General features: G+C 41.0%; 1 protein-coding gene across 2 annotated transcripts in view; it reads right to left on the reverse strand.

Annotated features, from left to right (window-relative positions):
* TMCC3 (transmembrane and coiled-coil domain family 3) overlaps positions 1 to 15,501 on the reverse strand; it is a 48,282-nt gene extending 32,781 nt beyond the window's left edge. The window contains exon 1 of one of the 2 annotated variants that reach the window (XM_062585326.1): positions 15,301 to 15,501. In XM_062585326.1, the coding sequence (XP_062441310.1) occupies positions 15,301 to 15,378 (78 nt within the window). In that variant the 5' untranslated portion in view covers positions 15,379 to 15,501. Of the gene's footprint in view, positions 1 to 14,456; positions 14,824 to 15,300 lie in introns of those variants that run through there. The other variant, XM_062585335.1, reaches the window with a different exon arrangement.
* Positions 15,502 to 21,123: the final 5,622 nt, after the last annotated feature.

The raw sequence follows: 21,123 nt of genomic DNA on the forward strand, positions 1-21,123 counted from the left end.
GAGGGGGATGACATGGCAAAACAATTCAGAAAAAGGAGTTTAAAATAGAAATGTATCTTCTGGGAAGTTCAAATACCAGAACACTACAATATTTTCACATTTGCAATTTGTTTGTATGTCAAAAAAAAGTACAATGTAAGAGAATATATAACACATATTTCCAACTTCAAATAAGCCACAAGTATCAACTTCAGTTATTTTCCATTTTTAAGGCAACAAAAGAGCTGAATAAACAGCATGAAGATTACTCAGGCAGAAGAAAGCTGAGCACACTGTTAGCCTAAGGAATACTTCTGAACATAACGCCCTCCCACCCCCAAACACCACCACAAACAACAAAAAACAAGAAGTCTGCTGCAATATTTCCAGAGTTTTTTTTGTGTTTGGAAATGTGCTGTTGAATCGAGGACACTTTGTACCTTTGTTAACATGACTGCCTCCTAAATCTTATTGCTGTTGTGAAGATAACAGATAGACAGACCTGTCTGCCCCAGGAGGCAAAGACATTTCAGACAATGACGTAACTTGCTCAGAAAAACTCTCATAGAAATGGGAACTGAATCTTTCCAGTATGTTAATCAAAGCCCTGGATGGTTCCAGGCACTACTGTTCTAAAATTAAAGCTTCTCCAAATTTTTGCAAAGAATAATTGCTGCAGGAAATAAAGATATTACTTCCTGTGTTTGCTAGTAAAATACACAGCAAGTTCACAACTACTTATGTGGAAGCTTCGAAAAGTCAGTTCAAATACAATACTTGCATGCTAATTTTAACTGGGTAGCATTGAAACATACTGATACAGTGATTCAGTATATGGAGACATGAGATGACACTTCTCACAACCACGTTAGAATGAGAATTTCTTCCCATTTCCACTTCACAAACCTTGCTTTAATAAAATCATATGTTTATCAGTCATTCAGCCTGTTAGTCAAAGCAGCATCAAAGCACATACACATCAGTGCTGAAGGAGCACTTACAGGGGGAATCAATGCATTCTTACTTCGAGAATTCAAATAGAGGAAATTACAAAAACATAAGGACTACAAGTTTAAAAAAAATAGTAGACAGTATCATCCTTCTTCTGAAGGAAGTGCAAATAAAGTTATGTATTTTCTCAGGCAGCCTCTATTCTGGACCCCTCTTGGAGTCACTAATTACAAATTCTATACGTGCTTTAATACAGGAGTAGAGCTCCAAGACAATTGGGCAAAAGAAATCTTTCCAACTCAAACTTCAGCCTTCTGTGCCCTTCTACCCTTGCATCTGTGCTATAAAGTTTTCTTCTTCCGCTGTACCTACCTTGAGCATGACAGCACTAATACTTAAAAGTGTCTCAGCATAAAGTCTCATACAAACAACAGGTAACAGTAACATTGAGAGCTTACTGCACAGCACTTCTTGCCATGCTGTGAAGACTTGCTACATTTCCCTCAACTGCTATACAACTTTCACATCCCAGTCTTAACATACCCTAGAGTTGAGATATGCTTCTTATACAGGCTGCCCTGTAACTGGGACACCCTGCCAAAAACATTAAGGTGAACTGAGGCCTGTTTGGCAAACTGTTGCTTATTCTGTTGCTTATCTGTCTAATACAATCTACCATTACATCTTTTGCTGTAAAACAGACAAGGCTTTATGAACTCCTTAAACCAATAGGAAAATTTAACTGAAAAAAAAATTACAGATTACGTCAATCCCAAGAAATACAGCATATATACAAGCGATGTCACTCACACTTTCCAATGCTATGTTTTAGAAACCTCTATAGAAACTTCTGCTTTGGGGCTTTTTTTTTTTTTTTTTTTTTTTTTTTTTTTTTTTTTAATCAAATGCTGAATTTCTGAATCTTATGACATTTACCTTGCTGAAAGAACAATTTTTTTTTCATTAGAAACACCTATAACAAGACAATACTGAAAGCTTGCCTCTTTCCAGCTACTTACTACCATACTAAAAGTTCATAAAAGCCCATTTTCATTAATTAAATTATTACAAATAGCTTCTGCAGAAAGCCTAATGCTATACTACTGAAATTACCCAGTGCTGCTGCTGCTGATTTACTCAAGAGTAGGTCACAGCTGACGGGAACACCCTCCCATAGTGCTCTAGATCACCTGCAATCAGTACCCCACAAGAATACACAACTCAGTTTCAGTCTAACTCCAATTCAATGCACCACTACCAAAATGAAAAGCAGTGCCAAGTCTAACATTATCAGAAGCACATGTGACTCTAGCAGAAGTAATAAGAGCTCTATAGACTTACAGAAACAACCATTTACTTCTATGCAGCAAAAATAAGGTAAACTCGGATTCCTCTATTTCATTCCATTTCTTCTATTTTCCATTCCTTTTTCTATTTCTTACTGGTATTCTTTATCCTTTCTTCCTTTGATATTTTTTTTTTTATCTATGCTTTCATAATTTAGTTCTGGTTTAACTACACAGAGAAAATCTTGCATTTCTCCAAGGTTGTCAGGGTTCAACACTATCTTACCAGGTTCTGTTCGCTATTCCATGTGTGGAGGGTGTAATGTTCAATATCAAAACAACTTATCTGAAGATATTTGACATTACTTGGGATTTTGATTTAGTGGAGTGATACAGCAATCACAATAGTGATCTGTTTCTTCAGATTTTACAGTGAAATTACAATACAAGTGTAAGTTACACTTAGCAGAATATAGTAATCGCAATATGCAGTTGAATCTCAATACAAATGTGATTCTCATTACTGGTCTCTATAACATGCTTACCATCATGACACCAGGCACCCTCACTTGCCGGGAAGGAATATATGGGTTGAAACCAGCTCAAGCCCCATACTCTTTTCAAAGTTCTTTTGTTAGTTGTTCAGTTTTTATATTCTGTGGTGTCTTCCCATGCTGGTCTGGCCTAACGCTTGAAGATATTCACACTCTTTTGGTTAATTCAGGGAAAAATATTTACACACCACCAGTAGATCCACTCAACTGTGATACAGTCAATTGATCCACTCAACCGATACAGCCATTTATCTAAAACAACAGCCACCCTCCAGTCTCCTGTGTGTTGAGATGAATTCAGTTTTATTTGCAACAGCTGGGGTCAGTCACTTCCTACATTCTTCCCTGAGCTTCATGGGCAAAATGCCCCTGCCCATCTCCTCTGAGTCTTCTTCCATGCTAGGGGTTTAGTTTATCAGTCAATTACAGGGGTACTTACAACAAGAGCACTCTATAATAATAATGATGGTAACTGAGCCAAAAGAGAGAGAGAAGGGAAAAGGAAAGGTAACTTCCTGTACTGGTAAATTTTTGAGCAGCAGGAGAGCAATAGTTTCTACACATAATGGCAAAACTGGCAAAAGATGAAGATCCAAAAAAAAAATGTTTTCTTGGAATAATGCATTTATGCATAAGTGAATAGAAGATTCAACAATATTAGGAACTTACTGTGCAAAAAGGAAAGCCAGAAAAGCCTTTTCTTTGTCAACCTAATACAAAGAACTTAAAAGGCCAGGTCAAGAGCCAGGATGATTTGGCAGAGATACACAGATATTCAGTACATATATCTAGCTCAATACTGCATGAAAAATTGTGGAACTTGCATGTTTTGTGTGGGGCCTGCAATATCCACTGTCATAGAGCTATTTAGAGTGGATTTTATCGCATCCAGCTTCACATCTCCACCTTTATATAATTTAGTTTAAACTAGTGATCTAAGTTTCTTCCACCAAATCAGAGATCAAATAGATCACCCCCAAGAGCCATCTCTCTCTCAACTGCAGAGGGGGTCCCTACACAACTAGCTTACAATTAGGTGCCCAATTTCAAACAGTTTCATAAGGCTTATAAAATTTTGAAGGAAGAACCATCTATGTCAGATAGGTATTTAAGGAGACTATCTGACTTGGAAAGCAGAAATGTGCATCCACTGAATATTTTTAGAGTTCCATCAAACATCTGAGTTTTTTTTTTTTTTTAAAGAATCCATCCAAATGGCCAACAGCTCTCACATGTGGGTCCTTCACAGCATTTCTCTCTTCCCCACAGATGTTGTATCATCTTCCAAGAGGTGAAGAGACTTGCCCATCATTACACAGGGGCTGAGAGCTGCCAGGGAGCACTGAAGCCATGCCTGCAGAGCCTTAGGCTACCATTGTCACCACTTCTTGAAAGTCTAGAATTCATTTCAAAACACTGATTATCTTCAAGCAAAGCACCGAACTTCAACCTTCTCTGACATTACCTGACACACCACATAATGGTACAAAGCACACAAAAGTTACACTAGTTGACTCGCTCAAGTCCAGACAAGAACAAGTGAAAGAAGGGCTTGGCTATTTGTTTCAAAACACTATGGTTGGGTGTATCTTCGTTGCAAGAGCACATCTTCAAAACTAAAGAGCAGTTTGCATATACACTACAGTGAAATGTACACATTCACTAGTAACCAAGAAATCAAACCTAAGGAATGCATGAAAAGCAGCAACAAAAGTAAATACATTTTGTGGAAGAACGAACTGTAAGCTACTGCGCTCAAATAAATCCCCAAATCCCAGCTTCCCAAACCTAAAACAATAAGGATATCATGGCTTCCAGAATCAACAAATCACAAACAAAAGCTTAATACCAAGTTCTATGAAAAAAAAAAATCACTGCAGTTTTCAACTGATGGCTTCCAGATCAAGTTTTGTCAGTTCATGTCTTACTCTTCCTGCTGAATATTTACCTGCAATTCAAGTTTTTCCAGTTCTTCCATTAAAAATATGTTTTCCTTGGAGGCAAAAAACAACACAGAGAAGAAAGCTGCATCTTTTTTCTACATTAAATTGATATTGCATGACACAATGATGCCCCTCAGGTAGAAAACAGTAGGAATCTGTCTGCATTAAAAAAAAGAAAAAAAATCAGAAATAAAAGATTTACTCAGCAAAGCTCTCCCTGCTCAGAAGAGAGAGAATACTGTGGAAGTTAACACTGGAAAGATAACAGAATGGCCCGAAAACAGCACGCCTCCTTTACCAGTAACAGTAAGCATCTAGCTCTTAAGACAGTAATGTTTCCTCATATTCTCCAAGACAATCTGCTTAGGATTACATCCCTAAAAGTTATGGGAACAAAACATACAAATGCCCACAAGAGGAGCCTCAGAATTTTAGACATGTCTACTGGCAAGCAGAAGAGAAGTTCTTGCTGACTGTCAAAGGCCATCTTACTGTCTTCACTATTCTTTTCTTGAATCTTTCTCAGATCACTCTAAGAAATGCCTTCACTCTCTCACATTTGCCAGCTTCTTCCATCCTCTTGGCACAAAAATCTACCAAATGCAGTCCACTTGTACAAGTATTATGCTTCTGTTCTGTGCATGTCATATACTCTCACCGGGACCAACATCACCTGCGTGTGATGACATTGCATGTCAGAAGGGCCAGAGTCTCACCCCTTGCACAAATCCATATATGAAGACTGTGAAGAATCCGTGTGTACCACTTTATGGACATTCACAAAAAGCAAAGCAAGGCAACAATTTCAGAATATGGCAGACTCGCTATCAGCCTTCTTAGCACAACAGGAACCTGACAGCTACTGAATCAATCTGTTGCCATTTAATGCCTGGCTTTAAAAGAGATTCCTAAGATAAAAGTTTAAGGGATGTTCTTAGGAGCAGGCTGTCACCTTTTTGTTCATCAAAACTGAAATTCTGTTATTTGCTCCAGAACAGGGGTCATTACAGGCAACAAAATGAAGCCAAGTTTCTCTCTTAAGAAATGGAGGGAAATTAAACAAAATCAACCCCCTTTTCAGGGTCACAGTAGGGAAGACAGAAATCAAAAACTTGATGAGGAAGTGAAGAGATGTTTTGCAGGTCTGGCAAAAACATCAGGGACAACCATGACACAGAACAGTGCAATTCTTGACAAAACCTCCAGTAAAACAAAGAGATCAAATAAAATAAGAAACACACAGTCTCATGTTATACATACACATCAATAACTAGAGCAATAACAAGTACTAAGGCATTTTATTTTAATTCCAAATCATCTGTGTGTGGTCAAGAAGAGAAACAAAATGACATCTGGCCTTTGGAATGAAGTTGTAGTCTGACTACAGCCAAATCCACATTTTCACACTTGTTTCAACACACAGAAGGTTTTTCTGAGTAGTTTAAATATAAACAAAGAAAGCAAGCCAGATCTATAATTCAAGAAGTACAGTCAAGTTTATTTTACCAGACTGAAGAGAGTTCAAAGGCCAGTAATACAGGATGCATCCTCTTAATACCTCAAGATATCAGAGCATTACTGGTGACCAGAGCAGAACTTACACAGGTGTGAGAAGAAAGGGTTCAAAAAGCTGATATTTAGCAAAGCTATCTTTCATCTTTTAATAAAATGCCTTGAACAGAAGAGTTATCAGATGAACAATGTACATTTCTTGCTCAGTTTCTTTTATGGTATCACTCTCATGCTAGCTAACAATAATTTTATTACTTTTTCTTGCTTCCTTTTTTTGTTTGTTTTGTTTGTTTGTTTTTGTTCCTTTTGCCCTTCACATCACCAAGAGGCACTTCTCCCCATCCTTTCTTCATTACTATCATCTTCAGATTTTCATTCATGCTCCTTCTAGACTTACATCAAGAGCTGATACATTAGTGTCCACACACAGCATAAATACCAAAGTGGAGATTCAAAGCATCCCATTGAATCACTTCAAGATTTACTTCAGATAGAATTCTGTGGCTTATTTGCAGCATTTATAACACTAGGCATCTCAAAAAAGAAGTAACGATATTCTGTGCAGCCTATGTGAAGTCCCATCTCTATTCTTCCTTCTACAACATCTCCCTACTCATCCCTCCATTTCTTGTCAGCTGCTTTACCCTGACCATGCCCAAAAGCTGCCAAGAGCTGCCTAGTTCCCCTCCTTCCCACTTCCCTTCCCCATCAGCCCTGGAACATGGCAAGAGCACACAGGAGACACAAGTGAGCAAGCCTGGTACTGAGGGGTGCAGAGTCTGTAAGCAGAAGTTGACCACCATGGGGTAAAGGAGCCCCTCCTCACCCCTGCTGCAGTGCCCTTAAGGGGCTTCACAGAAGGTAGTTGTGAACAGCAGGGGAAAAGCTGGCAGAGAGAAGGTACTGAGCAGGAGGCAACGGGCAGTGCTGCAGACTGGGGGAGAAGCAATGAGTGCTAACAGAGTGCAGGAGCTCTGTCTTATTTGGCCCTCCTGCAGGAGAAACAATTCCTCATACCTTATCTAGATAACTGGAACTGAATAGGATGAAACCTAGCAGTAGGCTTGAAAAGACATTTATTAGAAAGTCTAAATGAGCAGATCTTGCTGAGTGAGTTTTTTCCTGCAGCTGTCTGCAGCTGCAAAGCCAAAGCCTACTGTAATCCAAAACACAGTTATCAAAGCCCAACAAATCTTTACATCCTTTTGTTTTAAATTTATCTCCTAGGAAGTGAAAGTAAAGCAATGAATCTTTGGAAGTCCTAGCAGACGTACAGATAGAGTAGGCTACCAAGTGGTATTACTCTGAATTAGAAACATGCATGAGTCAGTTCTAACTGGTCTGACAGTTTAACCTTTGGGTGTTACTTGCCTGTCCAGACACGCTAGTATAAAGCAACATGTTTTCTGCATATTCACATCATTTTGCATTTGAACAATGAGTGCTACCTTAACTGTAATTTCCATACAAAACACACTAGAATAATTCAGGATAAAAAGAGAAGTGAATGCTGTAAAACCAGAGAAACTTGCCACCTCAACTTTTCATAATGAGGCTTCTCTTCCTGTCACAGTGTTTCTAGTGGTATAGCACTAAAAGCGCACTTAGAAAAGTCATTTTGATTTAAAAACTAAAAATCTACCTACCCCTAAGCACCGATTCCTTACATCTCCTGAAAGCTGTGTTACTTATTTAAATTTAAAGGTATTTTTGGTGGTGATAGGCAACAAAGGTTTTCCTTTGAGAGTGGAGGACTTCTGTTTCCATCAACTCTTTTCTAAAGCTTCATTTCATCCTCTAAATTCACACCTCATGCTCACCTAAACTGACTTCAGAGCACTGCAGCTTTCCCAGTTTTTAAAACACCAGCATCTATCAAAGTGATTCACCTTCAGCTGAAAAGTCTCATTTAAACATAAGATTATTGTCTATTCAATGAAAAACTTCTCTTATGCCTGCTTAAGAGGCCAATAACGAAGTATCTTGTGCAAGTAGCCTTTTTGAAAGACAGTTTTATTAATTTCAGTTAGAACATGTGGCCTAGAGTGTTTAACTACTGAAATATTTAGCAATATAAGTTAAAACAAAACACAAAAACAAAAAAAACCCCTAGCTTCTTGGCTGCCACCTTTGTTACAACCTTTGATGTAAAACTAAATAGGTTTCCGTATACTTTTAGCCAAATCTGCTACAGGACTATTGATTTAAAGAAGAAAAACAAAGACTAAAACCAACAAACACCCCCCTGGTTGATATAAGTAGATGAGACTATAATACAAACTGGAAGTAGCATCTACCACCCTGTAAGGAACATTTATTTAGTACGTAAAGAATTTTCTATAAGGTCATTCTAATTCATTTCAGATTTATTCTATAGGCCACTGGTGCCAATGAAAATATTCCAATGGACTTCAGTATTACTTGGATTACATTTTGGTTTTAATTCAATTGTACAATATCAATGCTTCGCATCCCTGTGTAACCTCTCCATACAGAGCTACTTAAAGAAAAAATTATAAATGAGAGTAACTATTACTAAACTGTATAAAATAGATAAAACAAGATGAAAGGTGCCTTTCTATATTAAAGATGAATCAAAAAGAATTTAAAACTGATGCCAAATCTTTTACATCAAAGGTCCATTAAAGTGCACCATAGTCTGTATGCCCAGCGTAGAGGTCAGCTTAGAAAACAATAGCAACAGTCTCCCTAATTGCTACCCTCTAGAATTTTATCCAGTTGCAACACCAAAATCTGACAATAACCAGGTGGACCAGGTCTCCATATTATGAAGCTTTTCTTGAAATTTTCTGAAAAACAAAACAGAGACGCTCATTCTAGCTTTCTATAATAAAGGCACCACAACTTACAATCTGTAGATGTTCTTTTCCTTGGCCAGTAGAGACATTCTTCTACCTTTCTCCTAAACTAAAGCTTAGATTATGTAGCATGGTACAAAAGCTGCCTTAGAAGAGTTCTCAATTTCTGAGAGAGCCCGAAAAAGATTAGCTGCAAAGCCACAAGCCAGCCCAGTTGCATACCACATCCCATATGTCAAGGCTTTAGAACAGCAGGTTTATTTTTGGCTTCAAATATTAATCCTTCCCTCTCTTTCAGGAAGAAAGGAAGAACAGAAAACTTTCAATATTAAAGATAAAGCGACCCTCTAACAATAATGGAAATTACATGTTATTCTATCAGAATATAGTCTCATTTTTAATTTGGATGTTCTGCCATTCCCCAAAGCTATTTAGAAACTCTCCCTTGTGCAAAGGTCTTTCCCTAAGTCACTCATTGTGGGGGTGAAGATGCAAGCTGCACACTTGCTAGTAGTGCCAAATTGGGCCGCAAGCAGGAATCCTTTTAGCCTGAACAGCAACAGTAGAAGTCAAAGCCAGCCAAATTCTTACAGACACAGTGCCACTGTGCCTTTACACAGACAGAGTGCCAGGTGGCACTTGCTTAAAGTCTTACCTATGGAGCTGACGACAATAAGCAAACTAAGGATCTATAACTGTCTGCATTCCCCTGCAGCACCACTGGCAGCCTGACAGAAGGGCAATTACATGTCCTTCAAAAGGAAAGCAAACCAAGAGGATAGATATTTTCCTCCAATGACTATGTCTTTTTAAAAATCCTAACATTTAAAGATTTGCTAATAGATATCCCAGTCCTGCAAGCAATGTTACCACTGAAATAAGGATGGATCAAAAGCATAGCTAAGGGAAGGTGACACTGTGCACAACTGTGTGCAACACAGTTTCCATGTAGAGACCCAAAACTTCAGGATGTCTAAGTGCAAAAACTTCCAAATCTATAAATCAGTTGTCACCATGAAGAGAACATGAATCACCCTTCCACTTAACATTTACAACAGTCTTGTTAGGTGGGGAGGGAGGTGATATTGGGTGAGAAGACATTTACAGCTCATGACTCTACCAAAGATGTTCACCTGGCATAATCAGGGGAGCACAGCAATACATTCTAAGCTGTAGAGCAACAATTTCCCCTTTCTTTATTTTGTTAGACAGCAATAAACTACATTTCACATTGATCTTTAGCTTTCGGGTGTATTTAATCCCCAAACTTGAAGTACACCAAAAAAAGGCACCAGTTTTGTAAACTTCCTAACATTCTTTTGTGACACTAAAGCACTAGAGGAAGAAGGAAAAAAAAAGAAAAAAGAAAGTTACAGTTCTACAACAACAGAATAATCAAAACAAAACAGTATTATTTTCTTTAAATAAACAAAATGGGCTTTTCTTCAATTTTAACAAGCTAATCTGTCTTTTTGGGTTCCCATCAAAATTGTGGCTCTTCTTAATCTTTCTGCATCATGATACCTATTATTTGACAGGTCTTACACATGTTTAGATATCCAGTGGATTTAAAACTAACGCTTGGAGGTCTTAACAATATTCTGCCTTATTGCATTATCTTATTCAAAAAATGAGGGTACCATGGGAAAAGTATGTAGAAGTTCTTTGAGCACAACATATCTGGAGGTTTGAGTACAAGTTACAAAAGCCCAGAAGAGACACTTCTACAGTAATCTTTATATTTAAAGAAACAGCAGGAATATAGATTAAATCTCCTTTTCTCCTGAGACTGATTAAAAAAAACCAAAAAAGCAAAACAAAACAAAAAAACCTCATATTTTTAATCCTCCTAGGTCCCTTTATGTTATTTCCCCTAATCATACTAGAGGTTGCAAGAAACAAAGGGGATCCAAGGACAGATGATGAAAGTGATTAGAGGCTTAGAAAGACTTCCATATGAGGAGAGATTATTAAAAAAGCTTCACTTATAGAAAAGATTAATGAGAGAGATCATAAGAGAGACATGGAAAATAAGAAGAAAAAATCCAGAGAACATTTTTACATTACTAGGAAGCAAGAAAAAAAGAGGATTTCTATATATTAAGTGTAACTGATTTTGTGACCATGGAAGAATCAGTTCATCTACAGAACGACGGCTCCATTGCTAGTCTCACTAAGGTTGAAAGCACAAGAAGATCCAAAATAGGATTTTCTACTTGTTAACAAGTAAGAACATCCACATTTGTTTTAGGTAGTGTGTTTTTTCCTTTCCTTTCCTTTCTTTCTTTTAATAAAGGGATAATTCTTATTATTTCAGATATTTCTATCACTATCAAGAGAAAATTTGCCTGAATAGGCTCCAATCTACAAGAAATTACATAATTATGACTTCCAGCATCTCTCTCTGAAGCATCTGGTACTGGTTAAAAGCAGGACATATCACTGCGCAGACTTCTAATGGGATGCAGTAAAGGAACTCATAAATCCTCTTCTGGTGCAACTGGAGCATTTCTCCTACAAAGCAGGATGTATAAACTTAAAATCCTAATGAATGTGGGAGAATCTTGTTGTGTAAGGAAATAAAAGTGAAAAGCAATGCCCTGATGCCCCAGAAATTTGTGTACACAGGTTTCTGAATAAGTAGAATAACCTGCTGGGCATTCAGAAGTGAAAACTTTATTAGGACCTTGACAGTATTGACACAAGCATCCAGAAAAAAAAAGTCGACATAATAATGCATAAATTAGTGTAGCCAATTTGGTTTGAGAATCAGAAGCATTGTTGCATTTGTATGGCTTTACCTTACTTCCCAAGAAGCAGAACCCAAGAGTCTCTGTGCTCCTGCAGTACTCACTGCAAAATATAAGCCCCTAAAGAAAGCACCATGACAGTAGCTAGCTGTCCTGCAGACTGCATTGCAGCAAGAATAGCACCTGGCGCGTAACAGCTAAAAATGCAGCTGTTGCTTCCAAGTCTTGACATACTCCTCCATGGGTTAGGTCCCGATTTAAAAAAAAAAGGATTAGTTCTCCATATGTTGCAGGAATCTGCCAATGGTGAGCATGAAGCATGAGGAAGCTGCTGCTTCAGGCGGCTGGTATTAGCACAAGTGAGCTAAAGCATTTTGCACAACTGTAGTTTCTACACTGATTCCACCTGTGTCACCAGAGTCAGCTGCAGTAATCCAGATTACAGTGGTCAACTCCGGTGGACAAAGAGGGGCAGGAAAGCCATAGGATGGCTTCTTAAATCTGCAGATGGATGATTTACCAGAACCAAGGCAACAATACTTCTGTAAATACATACATGCCAAGTAATGACAAAAGTGAGGCACTTACAGCATTGCACTACAATTAATAGTCTTACACCACACTCCATGCTGCCATGTACAGCACAGTTTGGAAGAGTCACAAGAAAACCAACGAAGAGAGCAGGAATCCTCAAAATACTTTCCCTCCTTAAGCAGCAATAACTTTCTTCTGCCCTAGCTAAGAATGAATCAGCTGCTCTTCATTCAACTATTTTCTCTCTTTCAGGCACTAGAATCTTTGCAGAAAATGGACATGTGGTTCACCAGAAAGTTGTTAGCAGAGCACACAAATTCTTATTCTTCACATAGTCTCACAGAAAGGAAGAACAGACCTGTTGCCTTACACTGAAGGAGCTTCTTAACCTCAGCAGGAATTTTAAAATCCTTTCCCCTCAGACTCTACCATTTAAACACACAGAAGACTACATTCACAGTAAGTTTTTCCAGAGATTCTGGAAGCTGAATTTGGTTGTATTTTCTCCTCAAAAATAGACTGCAGCAGTTTTGGACTTGTCTTCCTTCCTAGCCACAGAGAAGGCTTTGCTTCCTCCTAAGGAAACTCCTTCGATGGACTTGTAGGATGCAGATACTGCCTGCATCTTTTAGGGCTGCAAAAGTTCCAGAACTGCCCACCCAAATACTAGACTCAGTATCCTATGTTACACAAACTATAGATTCAGCAACTACTTTGCCCCTTCCTTCTCCCAAGCTATACTTACTAAATGTATCTCACTATCTACCATATACTGCTCTCATCCTGCTGATACAGTCAACTCCAAGTCTTTCTTCTCACAAGCAAGTCTCCTCATCCAATTTGGGTTCTCCAGGTGTCTCAAATATTGTTTGAAAATGGCAGCCCTGCCTTTAGTTGCATCCTATTTTCTTGTTCTTTTCTTACATAATATCATATTATAATTAATTGTTGCTGCTCCATCCTCAGGAATGTTGACATTATCAGGGCTATTTACTCAGGAAGAAAATCCTACTTGTCTTAGATAAGCACAAATGGATTTAACACAAGCTCTCACCATCACCTAGAACTACAACCTGCTGCTATCATCTCTGGCAACCATATTACAAGTTCTGTGATATGCAACACAGCTTGTAAAGCCTAGACCCTAAAGTAATGCACTTGCACAACACCACAGAGTTGTTAGAGTCCTATTTCCAGTTCTCATGGTTGCTGAAAGGGAAGAAGAGGCTAAGACTGCTGAAAAACTCAAAATCAGACAGAGAGTAAAGTTTTTCACAGAATTGTCCTAAACATGAGATTTTTATTTTTCAATATGCAAGTGTTCTGAATATTAGTCACGATACTACACATTTTTAAGCCAATTGCCTAGACTGTTGAAGGAACGCTTCAGGTTTGACTTCTAAACATGTCAAAAATCATCCTTGAAGGTATGCAGCTTTCTTCTATGGCCACCAGAAATTAGGTTGCACATTAATCTTACAGGAAGAACAATGAAGCAATTAAGTTCAACTTGTAAAAGGAAAAACAAAGGAAATGCATAAAATTCCTAATCATCTTATGACTTGCATATGCACCTACCTCACAGCACCAAGAGCGTGTTAGACAGAACTCTACTAGTAAAGCCACAGCATATAAGATTACTTGTTTTAAAACATTTCATTATGCAGGAACAATCTGAAGCACACCCTCCTTTCAAGCACTGTCAATTAATGGGCTAGAAGGGATGGAAAGAAACGCTGATGTTCAATGTAAAGGAAGGAAAAAAAGCAATCTTCCTCCACATAGAGCTAATTGCTACACTTCAAATTGTGAAGCTCACTTATTGACAAACACAAGATCTCATAAGCACAGAAAACACAGATTTTTTGCCAATACTCAGGAACAGCTAGAACAGCTTTTTTCCTTCATTTCTTCCTGCAGTATATAGGAAGAAAGAGCCGTTGTTTGACACCTGCTTCAGCTGAGCATTTAGATAACAAGTTGAAACCTATGCATAAACTAGAGTCAGCTGCCTTCATCAATGGGATAGTCATCATATCACTAAATATACAATAGGATGTGAGCATTGCAAATACATAGTTATATTAATAAAACATCAAAACAATGAGATAAAGAAGGCTGAACTCACCAAAGCAGAAGGAAAACTGTCCCACAAAGTCATACATCATGGATATATAGCATATTCTTACTTATCCCTAATGCAGGCAGATAAACCTCCTCTGTCAGTCTCCATCCCTGCCACAGCCCTCTCGTAAGTGATTTCAGGAAGGGAACCGTACTCACTCTCTGTTGGGTGCAACCACCTGACCCACAGTTTATTAAACAAAGACTTTGAGAACCAAAGCCAGGTGTCTGCCAGTGAGATCTAGACACAGAGTCATGCCATTAAATAATCACTGCTGTTGACTTTTGTGAGTAAGTTCTCTATTACTCTGAGCTCCAACAGGTTTTTATTGTGGGTATATCTGAATATCAGTTTCTGTTATGTCAACAGCCAGTTTCATTTCATTTTCTCATACCAACTGGACAGCAGTAAGCACTGAGATTGAGAACACGGAACAGAGGCGTGAATTAAAAGCTTCCCTCGGGACCAAGAGCAACGTAGCTACCACGGAGACCTCTCGGGGAAGGCGCTGCAGGGTGGTGGGGCGTTTTCGAGGGAGACCCCCCCACACACACCCCTACCCCCTGACCACACACGCGGTCCTCGAGCTCGGTCCCTGCCATCTCGTCTTCAGGAAAACACCGCCGTGCCTCCCCGGCCGCGGCGGCTCCGCGGGAAGGACCGGCCGAGCTGCCTTGCCGCCGCCGCCGGGCTGCGAGCGCGCCGCGGGCGCCCCTGCCTTCCTCCCTCCCTCCCAGGAAGGGCCGGGACGAGGGGCCCCGCCGCACCCCGCGCAGAAAAGTTTCCGAGCGCGGGCGAGCAAAACCACCCCGCGGGGCGGGGAGAGAGGTGGGGGTGATAGGGTTACCCGCGTCTTGCGGCGCCGGTGCCGCTCCGGATCCGAGTACGTCCTGTCCACGGCCAGCGCCGTGTCGCTGCCCGGCATGCCGGCTCCGCGCCGCGGAGCGCAGCCTGCGAGGCGGCCGCCGCCGCCTCCTCCTCCTCCTGCCCGCTCAGCGGTGGCGGCGGCGCCCCGCCCGCAGCGCGGGCGCAGCTGGGGGTCCCGCCAACGGCCGCCCGCGGCCACCCCAACGGCCGCGGCAGCAGCGGCTCGCGCCTCGGAGCGCTCGCGGCCGCCGCCGCGGTGCGGGAGGGCTGGGCACGCCCGGAGGGGCGGCGACGGCGGCCGCGGTCCTCGCCGGCGGGCACCCGGCGGTTAACCCTCGGCTCGCTCCGCCGAGGGGCCGCGCGTCGCCGTGCCCGACGGTCGCGTCGAGGGAGCGAGGCGAGCGCAGACCCCGAAGCTGCTGCCTGCTTCCCCCGCCCGCGGGACCTCAGCCCGGCTGGGTCTGCGTCCCGCGCCGCGCACCGCTCCGCGCGGGCGTCCCGGGCTCCGCCTCGGGCCTCCCGCAGCTGCGGCCGGACCGCGGGGGACAGTCGCATCCCACGTGCTGCCGGCTGTTACCTGGGCTCAGGCTCTCACTGAAGCCCCAGCCCCTGAAGGGAACTGCCTTCAAGACAGTTTAAGTGACAATCTCAGCTTCTGTTAAAAGAAATCTCGACCCCGTAACTACAAGAAAACCCCCCGGAATAGAGCAAATCCTAACGGTTTGGAAATCCAAAGCAGAAAGAAAGAAACCAGGAAGCATTAAGCATGTTGCCATTCTGCAAGGGTCTAACCTGTAAGCTGTGACTGTCTGTGGCAGCATTAGGCACCACTGGACACATCTGAGCGCCACTGCTGGAAAACCAGATTTGTCACAAAATACTTCTTACAGAAATTCTGTCAAACTAAGCACATAATCAGGGCTTGCCTTTTCCAAGGTGGTCAGAGGAGCATGGCAACCAACTCAATCTCAGTCCCCATTACTGCACATTACAAGTATGAGATAAATCCTTCAATATTCCACGATGCCAGAGCCTCAGACCATACCAGTGAGCACTATGCAAACACATTTTCGAGGCCATAAAAGCATACTTAAATTCCTAAGAGCTGAGCAGATTTTTGCATTACCTTCAGAATACCTATGCTGAAGAAGATATTAAATCAGTAACTTTTAATATAGATTTTCAACTACGGAAAAGTGTAAGTAGAATTAAAATTGGACAAGACATTTTTCCTCTTTCTGCAATGAGTAAGATAGCCGAGTTACCAAACTCTACCTCGTACCTACACAAAGCAAGTCTGGAGATCCTTCACGCTCGCTCCCTTGTGACAGCCGTGGGATTTCACCTTTCAGGTGCGGTTGTTAGGAGATGCTCATTCATAAGTCATCGTGCTTTTCTTCTCAAGTCTGACATAAAAACAGTCCCAAGGCATATGCATTTATAAATACATGTAATTCAACACAGCTAACTAACCTAGAGGGCATTGCTGCTTTTAAAAAATATTTCTCTGTCAGCATTTACATTTCTGATAAGATATTTTCTATTCTGAGATAACACTACTACTGGGGCTTCATTATCTAGCAGAAGGACCTACTTGGTGTTTTCATGTCATAACCTCTGCAAAAATGAAAGACTTGAAATTCCAAAAGAAAGAACAAATCCTAGAATTCACCTTCTTGGCACGTTTTCCTTTTATAACTGTAGTATCAGTTTTTACAAAGTTATCCAAAAGTCAGAGACAAGTTTAGTAGTGAGCAGTTTTATTAAGGGAAGCATTATTTGCCCTGTGCAGTATTCAGACAAACAACTAATACAGGATGCCTGTGCACAGGTAATGACTTGCCAATCTTTCTATAATTCTTACGTATCTGTATGAGATAGCTGAAGTTGGAAAACAGATGGGAAATCTTTAAAATAGGAACTGTATTTTAGTTCCTCAGCTTACACATGAAAGCTAACTCATCACTCCAAACGTGCTGGAGGGTGAGGAACTCTGGAGGCAGAGGTCAGTAAGTAAATGTTGTAGTTTTGGGGTTTTCACAGAAGTCATAATTGCACATTTCCAGAGGGGCTGTGCAGTTTCCAGCATCTAGTAGGAAACATCCTTATTTCCTCCAAAACTTTCAAGATTTTTTTTTAAGCCTTGCCAAATACAGTTGATCAAAGCATAGAGGGGACAAGGAGTTGGGAAAAGGGCATATAAAGGTCTTCAATTGTTTGGCTCTTTACTAACAAAAAGCTTATTATAAATCATAGTTTATTCAGATGTTTAGAGTTTTGTTTAAATAATATCAGCTTTATTTAAATAATACCAGCAAGATAGCCATAAAATGATTGTACCTCTCCTCATGAAGAGCGCCAGTACTATACAATGTATATTTGGAAATACATCCTGTGTGGTTGGTCTCAGCAGCACTAACATATATACTCACATATTTACAAAGAAAATAATCTCTCCTGATGTAGCTTCTAAGAGGGGAGAGTAATATGCTTAGTTTCACAAGACCTAGCTTGGTTACACCTTGCAGTCAGCCTGTGGATTCACTTGCTCGAGGGCTGCCATCAGCAGTGCCAGTTTTGCCATAAGTACCAGCAACCTAAACCCTGACTGCTTCCTGGAGGGGCCATGACCACAAGGACACAGGCTGGGCAACTAGCCAACAGCGCTAGCACGGAGCCAGCAGCGCATGCCACGGCAAGCGACCATGCAGCAGAAGTAACCACTGGGGTAGAGGCACCTATCCCAGAGGTCAGGAGGGCCCATCTGCAGATGCTATTGCCCTCTCCGCAGTCTCTACAGGTGCTGTGGTTTGGGAACATCTACAGTAAATGATATTTTTCATAGGATGGACTTGGATCGTCTCTATCTTCAGAGCATAAATTTAGCATATATCAAACATCAGTTCCCTGCTGGCGAGTCAAAGGCTGCTCTTTCCCCCTCTGTTTTCTTCTCCCACACGTGCTGCTAGTCCTCCCTGGTCCATAACAGGAGCAGACAGATGGTTATCCTATAGCATATTGACTGAAGGCATTTCATTCTCCTTGGCTGAGCACAGACAACCACTCCACCCCCGCAGACGGTTTGTACAATTAGGCCCCTTCCCCAGGCCTAAGCAGAGACATGACTCCTTGAGCATGGCAGTTACTGAACAGCACAGCACTTCCAACAGCCTCACCAGGTACTTTCTCTCACCATTATTTCCAAAATCCCACAGAACTTGAACAAATGCTCTTCCTCCACACTGCACCTATTGCCAACTGGACTATCACTTTACTAAAGCAAATACTTGCAGATATCGGCAGGACCACGAGGTTAGTCTCAAAGGGACGTAGATAGGAGTCGTGGCCTATAGACGAATTTTCTTGTCACTTTAAATTTTTCACAAAGTATTTTTAAATTCAGTTCTGTGGTTTAAGTTAATGAAAAAAACAAAATGTTAAATCATTGTAGCTGTCCATTGTGTCAATTTTAAAATTCAGATTTCTCAAAATCATTCACTGACTGCTCAGCTGTCTTTAGAGGCACAGAGTAATTCCATCCTTTTCCAGTGTCAGTTCAATGCTGGCACTACCCACAATGCTTAACTCCTGATATACACATTATTCTGCCTATCTTTTTTAAAAAGTGACCTTTTAAATAATAATTAGGAATGGAAAGTTTAACCAGTTAACTGTACAAGGGAGGACACCACTGTCCTTTGACTCTCAGATGGAAAGACTTACATTGGGTTTCCCAGTGTTGTCTCATTGTAGGAAAATTAAGTCTCTGGATAGGCAGCAGAGGCCCTGACCAAGGCAAGTCTGTCAGGCAGAGCCTCAGATTTCTATAGATGACTCCTGTCTTATTTGTTCCTGTATGAGCTGCATCTTTATTATCCATTTCCTGCTGCTCGACCCTACACAGCTGATGCAACCATCCAGTCTGTGAGCCGCTAACAGGCTATAGTGTCTTATGTATAGTCCCTGCAGTGAGAGGAAGCTGCAGTAGTGGCAGTGGGATAACTTATCAAAGCCCAACCTCCCTCATAATGTAATCTGGGAGACTAGCATAATGTAATCTGGGAGGCTGGCTTGAGGTTTGGTCGTGCTCTCTACTGTTTTATTGTGAATCTGGACCTTGGCAACTCACTTTACTTCTCTGGGCTCCCAGAGAAGAGATCAAGGACTTGTAAAACAAGAACCAAAGCATATCTGCAGAAAACCTTGATATCTCTGCATGCAAAATTCTATTATTAAATGCAGTGTTCTGATGCTGTAGGGAGAAATTATATATACCCTGTTAAGTGTATATTGGCAAAAGCACAATCAGGAAGAAGGTGAAGGTCTCTTTTTTCCACAGTGATAACATCCGTACTATAAACAGGATACCAGGGCTTCTTATGAGATTTTTTTTAATTTGCCCTCCAAAGCTTTTTCCAACAGCTTGTAGCAACCAGTCTCCAAGGGAAAGGACTACGTGATAAGAGACTGTCAGTGCCATTACTAAGTCTAACAGCAAATGGGACAGTGCTGATTGACATAGGTATTGCAGTTATCCATGAGCACATTGACATAGTTCTCAGTTTGTTTGCCAAAACATGAGCCTTTCACACCCACTGGAAAGGAGATATTCTGTTTGTCTGCAACCAGCACAGGCTACCAAGAGATCACACCAAAATTTACAGATTGCATTGCTAGGCCATAACCTTCATTCAGAAGGTCTGATAGTGATGAACATTCAGATGTCAAACTAAAATTTTCTACCTCTTCTCTGCTCTGCTCTCTTTTTTTCTCCATCCCATACATGGTCCCAGTATGGACAGACATGCACAGTCTGTGACTGCCCATCTTCTACAAAGGAAGAAACTCCTAAGCTAGGACTATCTTTGTGTCTTAGTGAGATGCATTGACAGAGGGTAAAGAATAGAAAAACAAATGAAAAAATCCAGATGAGGGTGACAAAAGTCCTTCTCCGTCTTCTTTCTTTCCCCTGCCTACTATACTATGTTCCCTGCTGTGAGATAAGATGCAATTTCAGGCCCTTCCCTTATTCTTTTGCAGCTTAGGAAATTTTTGCTAAGTAATTCCTCACTGCTGCTGCTGACAGTGATAGCAATAGTGAAACAGTCTTAGCACAAATGAGATGACAGCAGTCTTTTGCATTTTAAATGCTGTGAATAAGAGACATGCTTTTAGCAGCGGTAAATGACAGCTGTTCTTTATACCCAAGAACTGGCCTGGAATTTATCTATTCACATTAAAGATGACCCTTACTGCAGAGGCTAAAGTACAAAATTCTCCCTTGGGCAACGTGAATGCTTGGTGCTCATCAGCTTACAAATCTTATTTTGCCTCATAGTATGCGATTTGGGGCCCATCCAGGAAAGAACCTGTCTGTCCAGATTCAGCTGCTTTGATATTGCCATGAAATATTGCAGGATCAAGAGTGCCAGCCAGGGCCATGTTCAGCTCATCTCTCTGGCACATGAAGGCAAATCCCACTCCAAAACATGAGCGTGCACTTGCACCCAAACAGTTCATACTGCAGCCAGAAGACATATAGCCTAAATGTCCTATTACTACACATGCTGGTGGTTATATCAACTGGACCTTTTATCCCAAATTAAAACAAGTAAGTTAAAACCTTAGGCCAGCTGTAGCCCACAGGCACAGGAATTGCTCTCAGGAAGTGCCACCTCAAGCCACCACTGGGAGATGTGCACATAACATTTTTGAAATCACGAGCAGCTGGACAGGTGACTCTGAGCTCCTAAAAGTGGTAGGAGAAGAGCACCACAACTCTCATCCTACTATTTTATGGCTG

Source organism: Rhea pennata, chromosome 1 (genome assembly GCF_028389875.1).
Source record: "Rhea pennata isolate bPtePen1 chromosome 1, bPtePen1.pri, whole genome shotgun sequence".
In the NCBI taxonomy this organism is placed as follows: domain Eukaryota; kingdom Metazoa; phylum Chordata; class Aves; order Rheiformes; family Rheidae; genus Rhea; species Rhea pennata.